The following is a 23,945-nucleotide window of genomic DNA, read 5'->3' as shown; positions in this document are numbered from 1 at the left end:
TCTTAAAGATTGCTCAAAAGATAATTTTTCATGACAGTTTCTGTGTCAGCAGCTCTTTTCTTTATTCCTGAGAGCTTTAATTAAATCTTTTAGCTGTGCTTATCACTTCTTAGCACATATTTCAGTTATATTTTATTCTGGGGACCAGAAGAATCACTTTCTTCTAGTTTTCATATAGTAATGTGAAGAATTTTTACTATATAGCTTCTTTCAACAACATTTCCAAAAAGTAAAAATTACATTATATACGCTTTTTTTTAGGGTAAGATGTATGTCATCCATCAGTTCCATACTTGAAAACCTCCTTCTTTGCTTTGCATTTGCTGTCACTTGCAAAAAAATACTAGTGTATGTTACTCCTTTTTCTTCAAAGAAGTTCCTGAGAAGTATTTAAGGAATGGATTTTGTCTGCTTCCTCACACTGGAAGTGTGTTTAAAGATGTGGAAGCAAATAAAAAACATGGATGGTTTTTGAAGCATCATTATACATCTGCAAGTGACCACCATTATAATTTTATGATAAGTCTTACACAACATAACCCACAATTTCTGAGAAAATTCCCCAGGGTGCAGCATCATTTCATCACAGCAGCAAACAGACTGAAGTTACTTTTCAGTAAAATTTCTTTATTTGAAATCACTAGACAAAGCATGAGCAAATCATGGAATCAGTATTAAGAATTTGAGGAAGTACAGATTGTCAATATTTAAGCAAAACTATTTGCTTGACACACACAGATAAGTTTTTGATTATATGGCATGTAATTTCAAAAACCAATTCACAAATATATATATTGCATTGCAGTTTTAAATAGACAAGTTTAAAGTCTTCAGAAGCATTAAAAATTTTGTGGTTTGATATCTAAATGAAAAATTAAAACTTCTACCCAGAACAGATTTACCATGAAGCTTGCAATTTGTTGAAAAATATATAACTTCAGAATAATTAAAAAAATAACTTGCATATTCAAAATAAATAGATGCAACAGAAAAAAGAAAATGTGAAAAGTAATATAAAAGAGGAACAATAATTAGAAAGTGATGTATGACCAAGTGCTGGGATTTATAAACATTAATGCACTTTGCAGAAGGTCCTGAAAATCTATCATTTGAATGATTAATTATTTTCATAAGTGTTTCAAAGATTTACTTCCAAATTCCAGAGTCACGTCCCTTTTAAGAAGGCCAGATAAAGCTGGTTTCATTAGATATGAAAAATGAAATATCTTTGGATGGTATGATGGGAAAGTGTGGAGTGAGAGAAGCAATATTGCAAAATGGGTGCCATATAGGCTAAGTCGTGTGAAACTGGAGCAAAAATTACCAGAGTCATGATGTTTCCAGATTTAAATATTTAAACAAATCAGAGCTTTGTTGGAGTCCAGTGCTAACTAATAAATTTTAATTCTCAAATGGCAACTAGGGATATGTTTTTTCAACATTTTTAAGGCCATTTTTAATCTCAAAAAAAGAAATAAAATTCACTACAATTATCTGAATGACTTAAATTCATCAATATTAGAAAGAAATTTAGCATTGATTGCAATGAAGTATAAGGGTGATAATAGCCCAGAGTCTTCACCTTATCCTGGAAATCATAATAGAGGCAAAATTCCACTGGGTTTTACTGGACAGAGAGATATCACAATCTGAAATAAAAAGACAGATTTTTATGTTTTCTTATGCTGCATTTTGAGACACTGATAGTTCTTTAAAGTAAAAAAGAAACCCGTTCCTATAAATCTGAATGCTTTTCCCTGATCAGTGAGGACACGTGTCTTAAATTCAGTTGGATTAAACAAAACAGTAGAACCAAAAAGCCTTCCAAGTTTTGGCAGACTTCATTTCACATTTACAATTCTGATGCCACCTCAAGTATGGGTCTGTAAAAATCTGCTTGATTTCAGATGTTGTTCTGAATGCTCAGCAGTGCAAGAAAATAACACCACACAAAGTTCCATCTAAACTGATATCCTTTTCCTGGGATGGAAAAAGGTAGTTCTCTACAATACTTTAGCAACAAAGCAGGCTTCCCAGAAGTACCAGGCAAGCTTCCAGGAAAATCAACATCAAGAACTCCTCAGTCAGAAGTGATATCTTTTAAGCCTTTTCTTCTACTAAATTGTTCAGCTGCTTTTTGCTCCCCTGTTAAACTTTTATAACAGCTTAATACAAGAGGTCTTAAGACTCATGCTCTGTTAAAATTTATTCAGTATTCATTGAGTTTGTGACCTGTTCCTGTTCACTCCATTATATGCATTCTGAAGTTTGCTTAGTCACCTCTGCTGTTCAAGCCAGACCAGATATGTATTAAATGTCTGCATGGTTCTGCAAACCTTTTCTTGTTTTGGCATGATTTCTTGTCAGATACAGTAAATATTGTATTCAGTATTCATCGTGTAGTCATTTTATGGGATTAATGTAGTAGCATAAATATTGTGAACCCCACTTATTTTCTAGCAGTCCACTTTTCTTTTTTCATGCTTTACGATTCTAGAACATTGTTGCAGCATCTAATCACTTTTCAAATTCTGCATAATGATAAATCTTTCTCTTTCAAAGAAGAGAGCAACATGTTCTCACTAGAAAATCAATAGGGTAACTAGAAAAAGCTATTAGTTTGGTAAGTGGAATATTTCAGATGTTTTCAACTCCTGCTATTTAAGATTAATCATAATCTACTTATCTATAACTAATCAGAAGATCAGAAGTTAGTTATTTCCGTATGACTTTTTTCTTCTTTTTTTGAATCCTGACAGTCTGATGATTCCTTTCACTGAATAGGACTCACTGTCACTTCACTGATCTCAGACTATCATGTTTAGAAATCATGAATGATGATGTGCAAAGTTGTTTCTTGAGCCTATAATTCTAAATACTACACTTTTAACTTTTATCTTTTTAGGCAGAGAAATGGTAATGTATTTTTCTATATTCACGCATGGTGTGCCTTATTTAAAAAAAAAAATCTATTTTGCTACCAAAATTAAGAGTATCAAGAAAGAATAACTTGTCAGCATGAGTCTGTCAGCATTTGTGGGATTTATAGGCTTGTGCTTCTTTATTATTTGTAAAATATTTGCCACTTATTTTTTCATTTGTGTTGTCGTGCTTGAGCTGTGCTCCAAAATTTAGAAAATTAATAGAGAAAAGCATATCCAACGTTCTAATGTTCTTACAGCTTTAGATTCATAGCTGAATCTGTTCTTCACCCAGACATAAGATTTTTTAAGTAGAACAGCATCTCACACTTGGAGAATGCAAATGCATTCCTCTTAGAGGCACTTAAATACCTCATTCTGCAGATGACACTGCCACTAAAGAGCTTCTTTCCCTTCGCAGTACAGTTGCACTTGTCATGAAAAATTTCCAAATGATAGTTGTGCCAAACTGAAAGACTGCAAAGTTTAAGTTGAGCTAAGATTATTCATATTCTTTGTATGTTGTTTCTAAATTTCTAGGTTATAAGAAGGGGAGGCTTAAGAAAACTTAGAAATTCTTACTAATGCTAAAAGAGTTGTTCCACAGAAATTATTTGCATATGCTCAGGATTTGTATTACTTTTGTGAATATATCTCTATAAATGTTAGAGATACATCCATGTAGAGCTGTCAGAGTTTCACAATTTTCAGGGGAAAAGTATATTTCTCCCATCAGGTTTAGGAATAATTAAATACTGTGTTCATGCCTCTTACTGTTCAGAGGTAAATTTACTCATGCACATACATATATTTGTAACAAACATGTTTCTGTTTTCACATATTATTGTATTGTGCTCGACTTTCTATCTAATGTAACTTGAAAGAGATGAGCTGCTTTACTTTACCAAAATGGCAAGTACACTCATTATTGCACTCTCACAGTGAATAATTTAAATATTCTTTGTGCATCAGTTTATGCAGTTAATGTAATTTTGGCACAGAACCAACCAAATCCAGCACATACAATGTGTGAGCAGAATTCAGAACCACGTTATGAAACAACTAACTTTCTTTCATTTAACTTTTTGTGGTGTTTAAACTTAGCACAACTCATGTATGTTCCTCTGAATTCTTCATATTGTATGGATCTTCTGAACCTTCTAAAAAATTCTGTAAAAATTCCTAAAATCTAAGAAAATCCACCATGCTGACAATATTCTCAGACTGTTTTTGATATTTCTGATCCCAGCAGAATGATGCTCACTGTAAGTTCCCTGCTGTGATTCACAATTTTCAAGAAATAAAGGAATACATTGATTCAGCTATGATTGTTTAAAAACATTGCAGAAAGCTGGATTCTGTTTCTGGTCAGAGAAAGGCTTCAAAGCATGTCAATCCAATATCCATTGATTTTAATTATATAGATAGAACTATAATTGTTTTTTATTTATTACATATAATTTTGAAAAGTAGCAATTTACAGCCATTTAAAGAATAGTTTGAAAAATTTCATCATTGGAAGTAGCAAAAAATTCAGATATCTGAAAAAAACAAGGAATTGCAAAGTAACAGAGAGTTGTGACAGTAACAAAATTAATCTATAAAATAAAGAAAAAATACAAGATTTCTGTATTGTTGCTGAAAGAACATTCAAGATGTAAGACCTTTTCTATCATTAGAAGTTATAAGTAAAATTGCAGAGGATGTGAAATTAAACTCAATTATATACAATTGGAGCCACTAATACTCCATCTTAATCTATGTATGTTTGGTGTGGGGGGTTAACTTTTAAGCATAAGTGTGCAGCAAACCAAGAGTTGTTTGGTGTGTGCTCCACCTGCTGAAAGGGTCAAGTGAAGGCTTTGGGTGCTTTGTAATGAAAGAGTCTTGGGGTGTTGCACTAGAAGACAGAGAGCTGAGAGGGGTGTGAAGGAGGTTTACTGAATCATGCAGGCAGGAGGTGAGCTGAGCATAGCACTGCTTTGGCCAAACGTGAGAAATTTGGGTCACTGAAGCCTGGGTGAGAGCAAGCACAGCAGAAGCAGCAAACAGAGGCAGAAGCTTGCACAGCCTTTTGCATGGAAAGGGACAGAAGGTAGAGATGGGAAGCCACAGGACAGTCAGACCCCCAAAAAGGTAACAGCTAAACCTGGAAACCATTTCCAAGCAGACTGAGGACAATAAATGCAATTTCTGCATCCAGAACTAGTTATCTGATTTCTGGGCAACAGGACAATAAGAGAATCCTGAAAGTACTAAGCAGGAACATATCCTCAGACATTCCTGATGCAATAGTTCTTGATGCTAGAGGAGTACCAGATAAACAGACAATAGAAACTCAGTCATTTAATTATTAATTTTGTCCTGGCACTGTCGTGATCCAGACACACTCAAATTAGACTTTTCAAAGGAAAGGCTAACTTATCCTGAAATGCACTGTGAATTAGACTCATCAATGATGTAATTGAGATATGGAAATTTTCAGGCATCTTTTCTTACAAAAAAAAAAAAAAAAAAAAAAATCCCCCAAATTTAGAAAAGTGCTATTGTCAATCTTTACCAGCTCTATGCATAGTATTTGGCAAATACCAATTTGTTTTCCTAACACGTTGGTGAATAGATAAAACAATGCTACAAAAAATGGATGAGGGGAAAATAAAAAAAAAGCATGTTCTATATCTTATCTATTTGCATTTTACCTCATCTTTAGCAACTTTACTCTTTCACTGCTTTTGTCTTTGTCAGCTCTACTGCCACTTTGGCATCAGAGCTTTCTTCCTGTTGTTTGCATACATAAGATAATTTTACTGGTCCTGAGAGTCCTTGTACTTTTTTATCAGGCAGGGTAGGTCCTAAGATAATGAAACCTTCATGTCACCAGATTACCATCACTATTTGTTGCTTTTCACTTCAGCTCCCACATGATTTCATCAGTCAAAACCTTACTACCCACAGAGCTGGAGATTAGTGCTTTGTGATATTTGACAGCTGAGATTCCAACTTCCAGTTATATGACTTTCTAGCTGCATGCTATCTTTAACAGCTGGTGAGACAGTAGCTGCTATCATGTCAGAATTTGAAGCTGGGAGGAGTGGAAGGGAGCAGAATGACTAATTGCAAAGCACACACTTACGTTCTATCTCTGGTGCTGCAAGTTTCAAAAGAAATGCTTTCACTGTTGCAGAGTGTAATCGCAGCACAGCACTTGTGCTGGGTATTTGTTCCTACTCCAACCAGTTCAAGAGATACCAGACTTTAATGCTGTCAAAGATGAGCAGTGTTTTGGGCTATGATCCAAGCCAGAACATGGTCTACCCCATAACTCTCTAGGGCTTCCCAGAACTCTCACATAATTTTCATTCAATGACTAGAACTAGGAGGCATAATATTGAATGATACCACAATATGCTAAGCAATTTTTTCAGGAATTAAATAATTTCTTTTCTTGAGTGCACATGCACTTTTTCCTTATTTTGGGGAGAATTGATTTCCAATCTAAGTTTTAGCACACTGTAGTGTTTTCATTGTGAAAAGTACAAAGAACCTCCCCAGTAAAATTCTGAAAATAACCTAACTTAGTTTCTTGACATATTTGGATGGAAAATAAAAATGAATAAGGGACATGGGAAGGAAAGTTAATGTCTGCTTCAGAGTTGTATATCGTTTATACCTGAAAGAAGTAAGAAGAAAGCAATGAAGATGCATGCTGAGCAACTGTTAAAAATTAAGAATTCTGAAAGGGTAAAAGGAAATAAATTGAACCTGGCAACCATGTAATTGCTGGGTAGGGAAATGATCATGATTTTTATTGGCCAGGAGATTATGTAGGTGAAGATATTATTGTGGCACGTGAATCTTAATGTATTAAAAAGTGAATGAGAAGAGGGCTTGTGCCAAGTGCACTTTCTTAAATTTTTTTCAATTCTTAAAAAAATTGCTCACAGAAAACATTATATGCATATCATACTTCTTAAAGCAGAAAGGAATGTATATATTATTTATATATTTTTCTTTTTAGGACCAGAACAGCTATTCCTGTGTTCAAAATTATTTTAAAAAATAAATAATAAAAGCATTTAAAAGGAGTATTAAAGCATATTATACAAGTGAGACTTCTTCTATCTACCTAGAAGTGCTAAAACAGCCACCTATACTATCTTCATCCTTCAGTATTCCTGATATCTCTTCTTCCATTTTTACTTTCAAAGTTACTTAAATTTTGAGTGCTTGCAATACGAATGGAAAGCTTTGAATAGTGAGAAAGTGTTTTGAATAATGAGAAAAATGGCAAAATCAGTTTGTATTTAGCCTAAATGCATGCTTAGCAAGAGTAAAAATGCTGAAAAACGTTTTATTTTCAAACATAAGGAAATTTTCTGATGGCTTATTGTAATATGCAAATAATTAAATATTTATTGGCAAAATTTCATGAGTGATAAATGGAGATGGACATAGGAGAAATAAAGCATTTTCAGGCAAATTTTGAAGAATGTACTTTTTTGTGAATTCTTTCACTTTGAGAGCAGATGATAGCAGTATTGCAGTTCATTCCAGGATGTTCAAAGTATTCTAGAAACCAAAGGTAGAAAGGCCATGACTCCTCTATTATTATCACTCCCTTAAATGTGGAACTTTTACTTATTGTGTTCATTTTGTTGGGGAGAATGGATTGATTTTTTTCTGTCATCATGTAGTCAAAAGGAAAAATGGTCTTATTTGGTAATCCCATATCCTGTCATGGTCATATTCTAAAATATTATCATTGTAGAAAGATGTTATTACGCAAAACTATTATGAGCAAAAATATGTGAATATATGAGAATTATCAATGTAAGAAAAGAAGAACTTTTATTTTAAAGGTCATTTTAATTCTTATTATATGTCAGAATTATATGTCAGAACAGTGAAATATTTATGTTATAAATAGAAATTATACTTCTTTTGGAAAATCACAGTTAACAAGACCTGAGTTTATGAAAGACTATTCATACAGTGGGTAAATTATTCAGAATTTCAGCACAGCTAGTGTGATACAGAAGCAAAGGATTTGGGTTAGTAGCAGAAGTTTGATCAAAGCATTCATTTTTGCATATTTTATTTTTTTAATTCAGGGAAAATATTGCATAAATTTGAGCAGTACCTATTGAAATACACTGTACCCAGCAATTCACTTGGGAAATTTATTCAGACATAAATTTTGAAGTTAAAAGGGATTATAATTATATAGGAAAACACAGACATTTTATTGTGGGAAAAAAAAAAAAAAGCGCATAATTTTTCGTAAGTTAAATAATTTTTTTTTAATAATGAAAAATACAGAAAAACATAATTTGTGCTCTTATGGATGTCAAAGAAATACAACATTTTTAAAAAAAAGTCGTGCTCTTGGAGAGCACATACAGTATTTTTAGAGATTGGAATGGCGTAGTGGGTGAGTTTACAGAGGGCTTGAGTAATTTCTGCAGTGGAAAAATATGAAACCTTATTCAATATCCATATGTTCACTCATAATCTTTCAGTCCCCTAGTGCTAAATGACAAATATATTTTAATTAAAGCAGAACCTGACATAAATCCATGTTTTGTAACTTGAGCATTACCTGTAATTCCACTCAGAATATTAATTATTTTATCCATAAATAAATGTCTAAAATTGTAGTTTAGTTTAAACCAGTAAATGCTTGTTCAAGTTTACAGTGATTTCCTTTCTTAGCTCTGATTTATTTTCCTACCAGAGATCCCTTTCTTCTGTATCCACACATGAAAATAGATTAGCATAGCAACACTGTTGAGACAGTAAATGACAAATTGAAGTGGTTCTGAACTGAAAGTTATTATTGATTATAACTCTCATCTTTTATATTTAAAAATTACATGCCTGGGATATTAGTTATTTGGTCTACAATATTTGATCAAAAGGTTTCTGATGCAATAATTTGAGATTTTAATGCTAAGGGCTCATTTTCATTATTTCCTTTTCTATATCAAACTCATGCCACAGTACATGAGCTTTTAGAAAGGCTCATGACATAGTTAAGAGTACCCCTTTGAGAAGAGGACTCTATTTCAGTTTCCATAGGAATCCTGTATACAGATAGGTACCTTGGTAGGATTGAGCCGGTGTGCCAAAATTCAGCTTGTTTAAGAGGTATATGGAATCTATAAATGCAAAGAGGGAGATAATATGCTTTATGAATAACTTTCATCTTGTTTTTGGAAATATGGATATTCCTTAAACTTTATTTTTGCAAGAATAAATGTTCTTAAATGAGAAAAATATTTCATATGCCTTCATTTCCCTCTCTTGTCCACACGTGCAGGTGGATATTTATCAGACTATCACTTATATTTCTTGCTGTATTTTTTTTAACACTGTTACACTAATCCCTTACGATTTTGCCTATAATCTATACTCCTGAGAAATACACACATCTGTCCTTGGGAAGTCATCATTGATTAAAACAAACAACAACCTTGTAATGCCTCTCTGTAGAATCATTACAGCAAATTGTGTGAGGATTAAATAAGATGACAATAATAATTTAAGTATAATGTGTAGCTACCTTAAAACAGTCCCATCTAACTCTTCCATCTAATTAAGGTATGGAAAGAATCCTACCTTTCATTAATACTTACTGTGCACTTGCACTAAAAAAAGATATTTATTTAAACAGTGGTGAAATTTTAAAAAATATTCTGTGGAAAAATACACGCACAAATTATATTAATTGAGGTCTAAATTGGTGATGCTAAATAACAAAAGCAAGGAAATGCACAGTGAAGCAGGAAATGTACCATATGTTATTGTATACCTGGGCACAATGGGGACAGTATCTTAATGGCTTTCTTAATGTTTCTGTTGTACCAGATATTGGTGGACATATGGCATGCTGCCTTTTTATATGCTTGTGTATTTTTACGATTTTGTTAGCTGACTTTGATAGCATTTTCTATTTGTCTGCTTTCAGGAAAAGGGCTTTAAAATGTTTTCCCCATTTATCTGGAGTTTGAAACCCAAACACTTTATTTTACTTATTAATTTGTGTCCCATTTTTAAAAATTTCTTCAAATTTCTTTCAAATTTTCTTTCTTATTACTTTTATTTTTAAGCTTTTCCTAGTCTTAGTCCCTGTCTGGCAATAATTTGAAATACAGTTGAGTATTTCACATGCAGATGGGTTTCGACTCACTGTCAGTGCTGGCCAAACAGATGGCTAAAGCAACAGCAACAGCTGCAAAGCTCACCAGGCTTTGCACAACCAGGATGGTACAACCACAGAATCATAGAATTATAGAACCCTTTATGTTGGAAAAGACCTTCAAGATCATTAAGTTCACCAGTTAACCCAGCACCACTGAGCCATGTCCCTGAGCATTGTATCTACACATCTTTTGAATACCTGCAGGGATGATGACACAACTACTTCCATGGGCAACTGGTGCTTGACAATCCTTCTAGTAAAGAAATTTTTCCTAATATTCAATCTAAACCTCTGCTGGCACAACTTGAGGCCATTTTCTTTATTCCCTTTCTTGTTACTTGAGCACTCATGCAACTGGCTTCGTCTCTTACTGCTCCAAGAAAGCTCAACCAGCTCCAGCTGGCAGCAAAGTTTCCCATTTCTCTTGGCTCCTAGTGCCCTTCCTGTTCTTGCAATGTCATTTCCTGGATACCACGTTTTCAAAGTTTGCTGATGCAGAATACCAAAAAAAGGGAAAGGTTTCCTTAATTTTCTTATGGCCTAGTCTTCATAAATGGGTTGTTCATTGTTTTCATCATGTGGCATGCACACACTGAAGTCACAGAAGTCCAGAAGTAGTCAGAGGAAATATATCATGTAGCAGAGAAGAGCCAAATTCTTTTGACATACATGTGACAGTTTTGCCAATATCCTGGCAAAAATTTTCTTTCATTACAGCACTGATCTCAGGGCTTCTTACTGGAGGTGTTTGAATACTGCTTAAACCAGTGCAGAAATTAAAGGACATTGTACAATTGCTGGTCAATAGATACTCTTAAGTCTTATAAGACATTACAGATCAGGGCTAGTCTTATAAGTAAGATTTTGTCATTTCTGGCAAGTGTGAATACTTTTGTCCAAACATTCAAAGCTTACCATTCTAATATTCATACAGCAGTTCTGGTAGCAGCTCATTATGTGTAGCTGCATTAGTTTAAATGTGAAACAGAAGGCATAATTAAAGTCTCCTAACTTTTTATAGAAGTTAATAATCTTACATTATGTCTAGCAATGCCAGACTAATTGTTTCTGAAATTATTAATAGCAAATATTTAATAACAAATAAATAACTTGATTTGTCCTGAAGATTTATCATGTGTATTTCCAGGAAATCAAAAAGTAGTTTAAGTCCATAGCCATCAGTTACACCTTATATTTTTTCATATATTTTAGTTTATTTTCTTTAAATTTAATTTATAACTTTTTTGGTTGCTAGTTTTAAGAATTCCACTTTTGGAAATGGGAAAGGATAGAACTATGAGCAATTTTGAAACAGTATTTAGTAAGGACTTGCTTATAAGACTTACCTAGAATTCTTTATAAGGCAAAGTCATTATTGGAAATCATTCAATGAAAGTAATTAAAAAGGAAACAGCCATCTCTTTCAAAAGAATCCCAGTAAATTCAGTAACAGCAACAAAGTTGCTGCACAGCCTAGTCTTGTGTATCCAACAGGGTGAAGAACTTGCCAGCTTATCGATTCTTACTGATGTAGGGCTTGGAAATCAGTCTGTATCTGGAATAATTAGTGGGGATGTTAATCAGTAGACAGGAACATCAAGGGGTCCCTGATGTTATAAACAATTGCACTGCTATGCCAGTTCAAAGGCTTTTACACTTTGGCAGCATAAATGCCTTTGACATGTGACACTGTTTTTTCTAGGAACATTGTTGTTTTATAAATAGTAGGCAGATTAGATTAGTTGCATGTGCACAGTGGCATGACTGACCTGTCCACACCGCCACGGAAGGGATTTACAAATGGATTACAATTGCAAAGAAGTAACTCTTTGTTAGTTGAGTACCATCATGGGCAAAAAGTCTCCACATTTTGGTAAAAAGTCTCAGGTTCCTTGACATTTTATTCAGACTCTGCTCACTAGACTATTGGGGTCCTAGAATCAAGAGTAAACCAATGCATTTTTTAATTCCCTTTTCTGAAAATCTGTTCAAGGTTTTCAAGAGGACAAGAAACACGGTAAATGGACCATGGCTATTGACAGGATTTGAATGAAAGTGCAAAGATGACATAGAGGGAATTGGAGATATGTGTCCCTAAGATTAAATCACAATAAATTAATCATAGATGAGATAAAAACTAGTAACAAACAGAAACAGTTTAAATCTGACATGATTTCCTCATTCTTACACATCATCTTGAGTCAGTTTGTAGTGTAGCTACTTTGGGCATAATTGAGTCCTAAATTTTGGTAAATCTCTGTTGTTCTCTGTCTGTTCACTGTGCTCTAAATTCCCCAGAGTGTAACAGCCAATTTCTGGCATCCAGTTTTAGTGGATGCTCTTGGTCTGCTGCACATGATTATTAGGAATGTGGTTTATCAATTCAAAAATTATAAAAACTAATATAGTTTTAGCATAGTTATGGCTCGATGAGAAATTTAATAGTGCTTATAATATCTCCTTATTGCTATTAATTTAATATGAAGACGTTATGCTAAGCCAGTGCTAGAATTCTGTCAAATGAGGAGTTTGAAATCTATTTGATCTTTTACACTATTTCCCACTTTCTTTTCTTGCCATAAAAAGGCTTGTGAGTTGAAAGTAAGTACTTTAAATGTAACTTGAATAGAAATAGGTCTGCCAATCAATACATAATAGTTCCTACTCATCAAATGTGTAGCTTGCTTCTCAATGTGAAAGACAATTCCAAGTAATTGTTCTGAAACCTTATACTTTTTCATTTCTTGTTAAGGAATCAGCTGAAAAAGTATCCAGTGTTTACAATATGGAAAGTTTTTCTCATCTAAATCCTAATGTCTCATACTGAAATCTGTTCTTAGAAGGAATTTGAGCTGCAACTGTTTAAACTTGACCTGACTTTTCTTCTTCATTTTGTGGTCACACCTTTTTAAAAATTCCATTTCAGAGTAAGGAGACTGAAGAAAGAGAACACAGGATTTGGAATCAGACAAAGTTCCTTGCCTGCTGTTGGAGATTCTACCACGACAGTGAGTGAAGATGTGGGAGATCACCAAAAAGCCCTGCAGCAACAAGGCTAACAGGAGAGGCAAACATTGTTCATAAAGTTTCATTAAAGAAGTGCATGTCAGATGTATGTAGGAATACTGTATGCATTGTTTCTATGTATTCCTGATTTTTTATAAGAACCAAAATTTGTTAGAGTCAGGGTGCACCTATTCAGAAGTTATGTTGGCCATTGTCATTCCTTTCCAGTTGTTCTAACTGTTCTCTTCCAAAGCAAAAGGTGGACTTTAGTGAAACTGTCCCTTTGCCTTTGGGAAAAAAGACTTTAGAATGTGCATGGTATATGAGAGAGGTTCACAATCTGTCCTGGGAAGACATAAAGTCTGGAATAGAAGTCAGTGGTTTGTTTCTTGCTTTGTTTGCATTTTGCTTTCATGCTGCAGTGGAAAAAAAAATCTGTATCATAAGACCATCAGTTTTACCAGGGTGATATGTGTATTACATTTTTCTTTCATTAAAAAAAAACAAGAAGATAAAAATATTTTATTTTGAATGCCCAAATATTATCACATGCAAATTTGATTAAATAAATGTCCATTCCTTGTGTTTCTTATACTCACCATATAATAAAATTAATGCATCTCAAATTTGCCTTACTGTCTACATATCACATTTTTATTTAAAATTTACTTTATTAATTATCCATTTAAAAAATTACAAATGTCACATAGAAAGTAACATAAATATGTTAAGATAAACTGGAAAAGCAGATTTTAAAAATCTTTGAAAATTCACAATTTATAAAAACATCTGCAATTTTCAGCCATCAAGTGAGACATAAATTATAATTTTGTTTGCCATGTGCAATTGATAATGAATATGTGCAGTTTCCGTTTCACAAGGACTGCTCTAATTGCTCAGCAATATGTTTGTTTAATTCCTTATATCCCTATAAACTGAAAACTTATCTGTGGGCTCTAATTGCTCAGCAATATGTTTGTTTAATTCCTTATATCCCTATAAACTGAAAACTTATCTGTGGGCTCTAGTTGTATTTAAAGCTATGTCCTTTCTAAGAGGGAACTGTGAGATCTCTTGATTGCTTTTGTAACCTAGCACCATACAAAAAGGGAAAAGTATTAAAGATTATTGATTGCTCAGGAATCACATTTTTCCCAGGAATTCTCTGAGCTGCAGATGCTTGGAAGCTGGGAACAAAATGTTTATATGACCCTCTCTGAGCTTTAGGCTGCTGCTGGAGATGGTATGTTAGAGCAGAAGTACCTGTGTTTTGACTGTCTTTATATATTCTTAACCCTCTTTCATGTTTGTAATGCTGAACTAATCCCAGCCATTACCCCTCAGGACACACTAAGGGAGATGCAGGGACAGAATTCTGTCTTTGTTGACAATACCTGATTCACAAGTTATTGAACAAGGTACAGAGATACTGTGAGACAATTTGTTTTGGAGTTTAAACATGTAAAACTTACAAGAACTGACAATAAAATAAGACTAATAATTGCTTTTTTCATATTTCAAACTTCCTCCCTTTATTAGCTCTCTGGTTCAAGGTTTTATATGAGACAAAAGATCTCTGGTCTTGTTCCATGCATTGTGAAATGACACACTGACTTTCTCTAAAACTCCATCTGCTTTTCTTATGCCAGCATCTTCATGACATCACAGTGTGTGAAATGGCTGCATTGAAAACGTTGATGTGCACAATGGAAATGGAAAGTGCACAATTATTGATTTTCAAACAGTCAAATGTACTCCTATGTACACTGAAGTGCTTGAAAATATGGCAACAAAACAGCCTACTGATAAAACCTTGTATAATTTAGATAAACTTTAGAGATAAAACCTTTATCTTTTTTTCCCTCTGACAAACCATTTTAGCAATAAAGTATGGTTTCAGCACTGGTCAAAATACCTTTAAGCTCCAGAGTATCTTTTCAGCCCACAGTAATAAATGTGGGTAAACCAAGTCAAACGATATTATGAATTACTGGGGAAGTTTGGTTTCTGTCTTTCCTGTCTCTATTTCTAAATCTGTAGGAAAAACAAATAATGTTTAATTGGTGCTGAAGAACATTTCTGTGCTAACAGCTTGGTAGTGTAACATGGATATTGAGGGAAATCTAACCAGAATCTAGTTTCTGCTGCTCTAACTCTACCATAAACCATTTCATATGTGCTCACTGTATCATACTACCCAGCAGGTGGGATGCACCTGGTTGGTCTAAAGAGTCATGGTGATAATAAAATATCATCATGGGATGCTAGTTTTAAAATTTATGTTTCAGAATGTCAGTACAGTATCTTTTCTTTCTCATGAGGTAATTTTAGCTTCTTTCAGGGTAGTTAATATTGACATTTATCCCACATTTAGCTTTCTGATCACTTATTGATGATATTTTACTTTCAGGTGCTTTCTGAATAGAACTTTTTAAGTTTTCTTTCTTACATCTCATAGATCACATAAGATGACCATAATTTTTTCATAATTTCTCCCTATTCCCTGAGACAGAGAAAACTCAGGTGCTTCCATTATCTAAATAAAATATTTATTTCATCTTTATATACACAGAGAAGTTCAGAGGCCTCTCTGAAGAAATAAACCCATAAATTAGTCAGTTGAAAGTGAGTCAAAATAAGATGATGCATGATTACCCTGGCTGCAGTTGAGAATGTTTGAGAATGCTAATTTATGACCTTTCCATAATAATACTAGTATGCTTCCTGATCTTAAATATACAGCTATGATATTTGCTATATACCAGTATTCCCACCCATTTCTCTTCACATTTTACATGTGGGAAGTGAAGATACACAGATTTCTGCAGGTGTGATTTGCTCAAGGTCACCAAGCGTAATTATGGGAAAGCCATGAAAACTAAACTTAAATCTGGTTGCAAACAACTGAGCTGTTCTTCTTCATCTTTTAAGATGTGGTGCCTGAAAGAGTGGATTGCCACTAGAAAAAATAGTCTTTCCTATTTTCTTTTTTAAGATAATAAATAGCATAAATCTTTAATGTAGATCAATATTACAAACTGATTGTAAACACAGTGATAGAAAAACATGGAAATAATTTTCACAGTGCTCAATTAAACCTTGTTTGATGCCATAAACATGTGTATTACTTAATATTGTTGTATGTGCAGAAATACAGGAAAGAATTATTTATGTTGTCTTGTGGTCCCCTACTAGTTGATATGGAAATAGTGGGTAACACTGTGTTTGGAATAAAATAGAATAAAATAGCTCATCTGGAAGAGACCTACAGTGATCATCTACACCAACTGCCTGACCACTTCAGAGCTGACCAAAAGCTGAAGCATGTTGTTATGGGTATTGTCTAAATGCCTCTTAAACACTGATAGTCTTGTGGCATTGACCACCTCTCTAGGAAGCCTGTTCCAGTGTTTGACCACATTCTCAGTAAAGAAATGCTTCCTAATGTCCAGTCTAAACCTCCCTTGGCACTACCTGAAACCATTGCTGGACACTGGGGAGAAGGGTTCAGCACCTCCCTCTCCACTGTTCCTTCTCAGGAAGCTGCAGAGAGCAATCAGGCTGCCCCTCAACCTCTTTTTCTCCAAACTAGACAAGCCTAAAATCCCTAGCTGCTCCTCCAAGGACATTCTCTCCAGCCTTTTCACCTCCTTTTTTCTTCCTTCTCTAGATTCATTCAGGGACCTTGAATTGTGGGGTGCAGAATTGCACGAAGTGTCCAAGGTGAGGCTGGATACACAGTTTCAGGCATCCCAGGATGGGATTTACCCTCAGGATTTGGAATGGTCTGCCCAGGGAGGTGGTGAAGTCACCATCCCCAGATGTGTTTAAAAAAAGAATGGATGTGGCACTTGGTGCCATGGTCTAGTTGAGGTGTTAGGGCATGGGTTGGACTTGATCATCTTGAAGGTCTCTTCCAACCTAGTGATTCTGTGAATTCTGTGACTTCCAGGTCACTCTGCTGACTCACACTGAGCCTGCTGCACACCAGGATTCCCAGGCTCCTTCCTCCAAGACTATTCTCCAGCCATTCCTCTCCCAGTTTATTACTGTGCCCAAAATTGCTCCACCCTAGGAGAATGTGGTATTTGTTCTTGTTAAATTTCATCCCATTAATCATTACTTGATGTTCCAGTCTATCTAGATCCCTCTGCAAGGCATCTTATGCTGAAGAGAGTCAGCAGCAGCTCCCAACTTGGTATCAATAGCAAACCTGCTAATGGTGTATTAAGCACCTTCATCCAGATAGTTAATAAATATATTGATATACTATTGATAAATATATTGAGCAGAACTGGCCCTAAAATTGAGCCCTGAGGTACACTACTGGTGGTCAGTTGCCAGACAGATGTAGCCCCATTCAGTACCCTTTAAGCATTGCCCTTCAGCCAGTTCTTCACCCAGCACACCCTGAAAACACTCATCCCACAGTTGGACAACTTGTTTAGAAGGATGCTGTGACGCACTGTATTAACAGCCTTAGTAAAACCCAGAAAAACTACATCTAACACCTTCCTTTCACACACTGGCAGATGACTTCATCATAGAAATACATCAAATTAGTTATATTGGACTTTCTCTTTGTGAACCTATGCTGTCTGCACCGTATTGATTTCCTTCTTCCTGAATTAAGAGCTGATTTTCTGAGGGATGTCTCAATCTCTCTCTACAGTACTTTGAAACAGTTTTCAAGATACTGGCCAAAATAATGTGCACTTATTCCACTGCTGACTTGGTTAACAGTAGAGAATAACTACAAAGGGTCTATGACCAGTCCAGAGTTGTGTCTGCAGTAGGGTGGCAGCTATCAGAATTTCATTAAGAACTGATAACTTTTTCCTACTGAAATCTCTACCCTTGTATTCCCCAATCCAGCTGTTTCCATGACTTTCTCAATTGAAAAATTTTCTCAGAATAACCTGAGTATATTTTCCCCATTTTAAAGGGAAAGAAACCTTAAATACTGAATTTAAAATATGCCAGTAAGCAATTATTTCTCAGAAATCATGAAGATTCTTGGATGCCTTTTTTTGTCATTAGAGGCCTTTTATCATGTGATTTCAGGAAGAAGACAGGCAATTTTAGTCAATTGAGATAAAAAAGGTCTATTCAGAATTTTGTACAATCTAAATCAAAATGACTTGAAATCCAACACTAATTTCAAAGGATATTCTGAATATATTCAACACATATAACTATGTAAGACTGCAAATGTGATTCAATTGCCTCCTTTAATCATGAATAAAATATTTTCCATGCAATGCCATTTCAGGAATCTATTGATTATAATTAGAAAAGGGCCATGAATGACTGCTTATGCCAAAATTCAATCAATTATTTCTTAAGACTATTAACATTTGAAAGGAATAAAATGTAGATAAGAACAGGACAAAGAAAACCCTGTTATTTACCATTTAAACTTTGGGGTTTATCTTTGTAAGGGAGATTAAAGTGAAATTTTAGCATACCATCAATCAGTGAACACATGAGAAGATAAAAGTGGATTTACCAATCATCTTAACAAAATGCTATGGTAAACATACAATAGACTCTGTTAACAAATAATGCTTTTCTTCCAGTCAGATAATCAATAAAAACACAAATGGATTTAAAAGCCAGCATATTACCAAGCTTCTCATTACACATTGCACGACTTTATTGGCATCCACAAATAGATTTTAAGAAGCACCATTTTGACAATTTTGAAATAGCAGCATATTTCTGGAGACTCTTAGTTGTTTCTTAATGGCCATTGACTAGAGCTCAAAAAAATCATGCACCTCTCTCTTAGAAAAAGCAAAACAAAACAAACATGACCAAAACACCCTGTGTGGAGTAATTTGTGACATGACAATTTTCTAAGAAACAATTCAGAATAAGGGAAAATATTATGCTCTTAGGTGTTTGCACTTAGAAGTTTAAAAAAAAAGAAGCACTATTTTAATGTAATTTCTTGTAAATCTTTTTTAGACATCTTTTTTTAAAAAATCTCCCTTTACAAGCAACAAGGAAATTAATCCAACTTTTTAAGATAAGAATATAAACTTTTGTGATTAATCTCATATTTTCTTATTTCCTTACTGTGCATCATTATTCCTATTATATATTGTCAGGTGTCTTGTTAAAAATCATATTGAGGAGTAGAAAATTTAAATGCCTATACTACATCTAATAGAAAAATAATTTGTTTTCCAAATTAAATGCCCTGCAAAAGCTTGCAGGTAATTGCATATAAACAATCATCAATCATATTCTCTTTTTGCAGTGTTATGGGCTAGCCATGGCTGGCTGCCAGGTGCTCACCAAGATGCTCCTCCACAGGACAGAGGGAGAAAATAAGATTAAAGAACTTTAGAATCAAACTAAGAACATGGTGATTTCTTACCAGTTAGTTTCATAAGCAAAACAGATTTGACTTGGTGGAATTCAGCTTATTGCTAATTATAACAGCATAAGATGGTGAGAAATAAAAAACTAAACTAAAAGTCCTTTCCCCTTCCTCTTCTTCCCAGGTTCAGCTTCAGTTCTTCACACCTGATTTCTGCTGATTCTGCTGATTTTCTCTTTCCCTCAAGTGGCACAGGAGGATGGAGATGGGGCATGCATCAGCCCACAATGGCTCCTCCCTGTCACTCCTTCCTTCCCACACTGTTCCCTGCTGTGACATGCAGTCCCTTCCATGGTTGCAGTCCCTTCCATGGATGCAGTCCTTCATGAACTGTTCCAATGAGCTCCTTTCCATGGGGCACAGTCCTGCAGGAACAGACTGCTCCAGCATGAGTTCTGAACTGCAGCTCCTGCCAGAAAATCTGCTCCTGCATGGTGTCTGCAAGTGCTGCACCTTCCTCCTGACATGCCCTCCTGCAGGGCACTTTGTTCTAGTGCCTGGAGCAATGTCCTGGTTTCAGTTGATAACCAGGTAGAAACACCAATTTAGTGTAGTGGTTTTGGTTCTCCAATTTGAAATTTTCCTGTTGTGAGATAGGATTAGGAGGAAGGCAAAACAGGCTCAACTTCAAATGGTACAAAAAGCACCACAACAAGCACCTTCTCCCTTACTTCTGTGACATGGATGTCTCCAGAGCTGTTGATTTCACTTTATCTCATTCTTCTTTGTCACAATTGCTGAGCATCATTTTTACCCATTCTTAAATTTATCACTGAGGAGCTAGCACTGGTGGGCACAACTTTGGCCAATGCCATGACCTCTTACCAGTTGTCTGTAATTGACTTTGTCTGACATGGGATCAGTTTCTGTTTTCTTCTCACAAAGGCCACCTCTATAGCCCCCTCCCTGTTAACAAAACCTTGCCACAAAGCCACAATAGAAGGGTTTTTATTCTAATAGAAAACACTTCCTTCTGGATTAATTGGAACTGTGGAAAAACCATAACTTAGAACAAATTTACACTTTTGTCTTATTCAAACAGATTCAATATACCATTATTCTGTTGTTGTGATCTCTTATAAACCAGTGTACCAGGACTACCTGAATTATTCAATACAACCCTAGCTATGTAGCAGTATAGTGAGCTCTTCCAAAGAGGTCAAATTTTATATTCTTCTCTATGGTGATGAGCTGTTTCCAATGCTGCCATTCATTATACTAATTACTGAAAGAGCACAAGAATGACACAATTTGGTTAAAAAACATAGGAAATTTTATTTAGTTTGTTGTTAGCAAAGTAAAATGGCTTTCAAAGAGCCATCCTGTGCATTTCTGTTCTCTTAATAAAAATACAGCCACTCGTATGAGTTCATAGAATTAGACCAGTGTGGGTTGGAAGGCACCTTAAAAATCACCTGGTTCCAGCCTCCCTGACATTGCCTACGATGCCTTACACTGGACCAGGGTGCTCAGAACCCCATCCAACCCAGCTTTGAGCACTTCCAGAGATGGAGCATCCAAAACTTCTCTGTGTGTTCCAGTGCCTTGCCAACTTCACAGCAAGGAATTTCTTTTTAATATATCTAAGCCTAATCTCTTTCAATTTTAAGCCAAGTACCCCTGTTCCATCACTACATGCCTCTGCAAATCATCCCTCTTCAGATTTTGTCTAGGCTCCCCTTGTGTCCTGAAAGATTACAGTAAGGTCACATCAGAGCCTCCTCTTCTACAGGCAAAAAAATTTGAATGCTATTCATCTTTGAGAATCTCGAGTTACCATATATAAGATGATAGACAAAGAAAGAACAGCGAAAGTTATGCCCAGATGGCTTCTGTGACCACCAATGACCACTGAATGCCCTGCAAATATTCCTCTGTGCATACCTGGAGCATGGACTGTAGATAAGATAAAGGGATACTGTTATCCAGGTGTTACCTCAGACTTAGGAGGAGGCTAATATAGCTAGAAAATGAACACAAAGAATGAGGAATTTATGGGTCACGAGGAAAGGCAGTTCATCAGCTGTGCTGAAGTCATCTCTGACTGGACAAAATGTAATTCTACCAGGGGCACATTGTGATCACCATCTCCCAGCCCAATGACCCAAGAAAATACTGACTCAAAAGAAGACAAAACCTGAGCATGAGGAGTAATTAGCATTAGAGAAAGGTGTAACCAATGAACTTTAATTCCTTTGTTTGTTGAAATCTGTAAAGAGTGAAAAGTTTTGAATGACAGGACCCTCGCCACCAAGAAGCCCAGGGTGAGGAAGGACAAACAGGATGTCACTGAATCCATGGATGGTGACTGTCTTCTGCTTGATCTCTCTCTCCACTCTCTTTTCTATTTCTTTCTATCTCTCTATGTCAGATTTACTGTTAAATAGAATCCATATTATTGATTTTGGCATATGGTCTCCTTTGCACCTTAATTCAGGCAGAGACATCTAAGTAGTCAGATCTTGACTGTGTTTTTAACGGACGTGGTTTTTTTGTATATTCTGGGTTAAATTAAAAAAATGTTCAAACATATTAGAAAATGAAGGAGTGTTTTTGGAATATAACCAGGACTTCAATGAGAATGAGGACTAGACATGTAACTTGGCAGATTCAAGATAGCTCAGAGCTAAAAATCACCATGATCTTCAATGATAATGGAGCAAACATGCAATTTTTATTCATTCAACTCATTTAAATTCTCACAGTTTCAACAATCTGCATTCCAGCCTATGTGAGAGGGAAAACAGAAAATATTATCTATGTGTTCAATTAGAGTCTTTTAATGCATTCAGGGAAAGAGAAAACCTTGCAAGCTGGTTTGGAAGACTATTTAAAATTTGGTTTAAAATATCTTTCATTAAGAAATATAAACAGAAACTATAAATGTGACTGCTCTTTAATTATTTATATATTAAACTACTGCTCATGGAACTGAAAATAGGTTCTTAAAGAGACTTCATTTTCATAGTACTTTTTAATAGGAGATGACCCAAGAATTTTCAGGGAAAAAGATTCTCAGGTACAACACTGGCACAAAAGTACTAATAAAGTATAATTTATTCTTTTTTTTTTTCCATTCTTTCATTTGTTCACATTTTTTGTACATATGGAAATACAAAATTAACATTTCAGTTCTGTCAACTCTCTCAGCAAGACGTAGTTTAATCCTTCAAAACTTAGCATTGTAGTTTGCCTTTTGTGTCCACACCGGTGATAAAAAAGTCAGATTCAGTTTTCCATGTGTTTTTTTTTTCTTAGAATCTTGAAAACTTTATGTGTCTTTATTGAATTACTAAGTATTTCTCTACAAACTGATCTGAGTCATGTAGAAACAATTTCTTTTGTGTTTAGTCAGTTGCGTTTAAATTCAGGATGGTAGAGAAAAAAAAAATCAACTCCTGGCTAAGTCAGTTGCCTTTTTTTATAGATCTACAAGAAGGAGTTTCTAAACCTGAGCATTGGGTAAGGGTCACACGAAAAGGGCTGACTAAAGACTACTATCACTTTGTGAAAAAAGCTTTTACTGTTACTGATATCCCCCTCTTGAAGCTGCTCCTAAAGGGAAAAAAATTGCTTCATTTTGCTTTAGAACTAATGCACAGTATAACTCAAAGTCCTCCTTAATTGCCATTTCTTCAGGCTTGACTTCCCGTAATAAAACATTTCACCCATAGGAAAAGATATATTTGGCTGCTGAAGATTTAACCATTTTCTTTAGATGGAGCCCTGTGGGACAGTGGCAAGGACTTATTTTTTTACTCCTAACTAATTTTCACACAGTAAAAGAAGATGCTAGAACTCCAAAAACAGTCTTTTCTTTTTAATTTTTTTATTTTTACAGCACAATTTTCTGAAGCACTGTTTAAATGGTATATTTGTTTGATCTGGCCAAAAGTATATTGACCCTATAATATTTTCAAAGGATAGGTTCTTCTCAAGATTAGTATACAATCAAGGTCTTGATGAAGTAGCCATCTCAGCTATTAGCTTAAGCATATCAAACTAATACAGTTTATTGATTTGGTGGGTGTATAATGTATGTACAGCATGATCATACATTAGGAATGATTTTGCACCCATAAAAAAACTCTAATCAGAAAAATTGGGGAGGTTTAATAAGAAAAATATTCTGCTAATTGCACTTTTTATTCAATCTTGGAAACATATAATACAAAAGTTTTGTGACCAGGAGAAGCTGATATAAGGCTTTTTTGCTGAATGGGAATATCACAGAGTGTATTTCACTGGTTTTTTTTGCTTTCTTAATATAGAAGTTCTGTATTCTCTGTTCTAAACTTTTAGATTTAGGACTATTATTTTCTGAACTTCTCAATGAAATTTATTCTTGTAATAAATTTATATTGAATTTTAAAAGCAGATGTTGTTTCATGAAAGTAGGAAAGGCCATAAGAAAGTGCTACAGGAATGC

General features: G+C 34.8%; 1 protein-coding gene across 3 annotated transcripts in view; it reads left to right on the top strand.

The window, feature by feature from the left end:
* Positions 1-23,945, top strand: part of CCDC102B (coiled-coil domain containing 102B) — a 174,123-nt gene that overhangs the window by 121,314 nt on the left and 28,864 nt on the right. For 2 of the 3 annotated variants that reach the window (XM_079301099.1, XM_079301100.1), the window contains one exon: positions 13,049-14,076. The exons of the other annotated variant lie outside the window; for it this stretch is intronic. In XM_079301099.1, coding sequence (XP_079157225.1) covers positions 13,049-13,138 — 90 coding nt within the window. In that variant the 3' untranslated portion in view covers positions 13,139-14,076. Of the gene's footprint in view, positions 1-13,048; positions 14,077-23,945 lie in introns of those variants that run through there. 3 annotated transcript variants of the gene reach the window in all.

This window comes from Erithacus rubecula (genome assembly GCF_903797595.1).
Source record: "Erithacus rubecula genome assembly, chromosome: 3".
Classification (NCBI taxonomy): Eukaryota; Metazoa; Chordata; class Aves; order Passeriformes; family Muscicapidae; genus Erithacus; species Erithacus rubecula.
The sequence above is the reverse complement of the archived record's forward strand: the minus strand, read 5'-3'. Positions and strand labels throughout refer to the sequence as shown.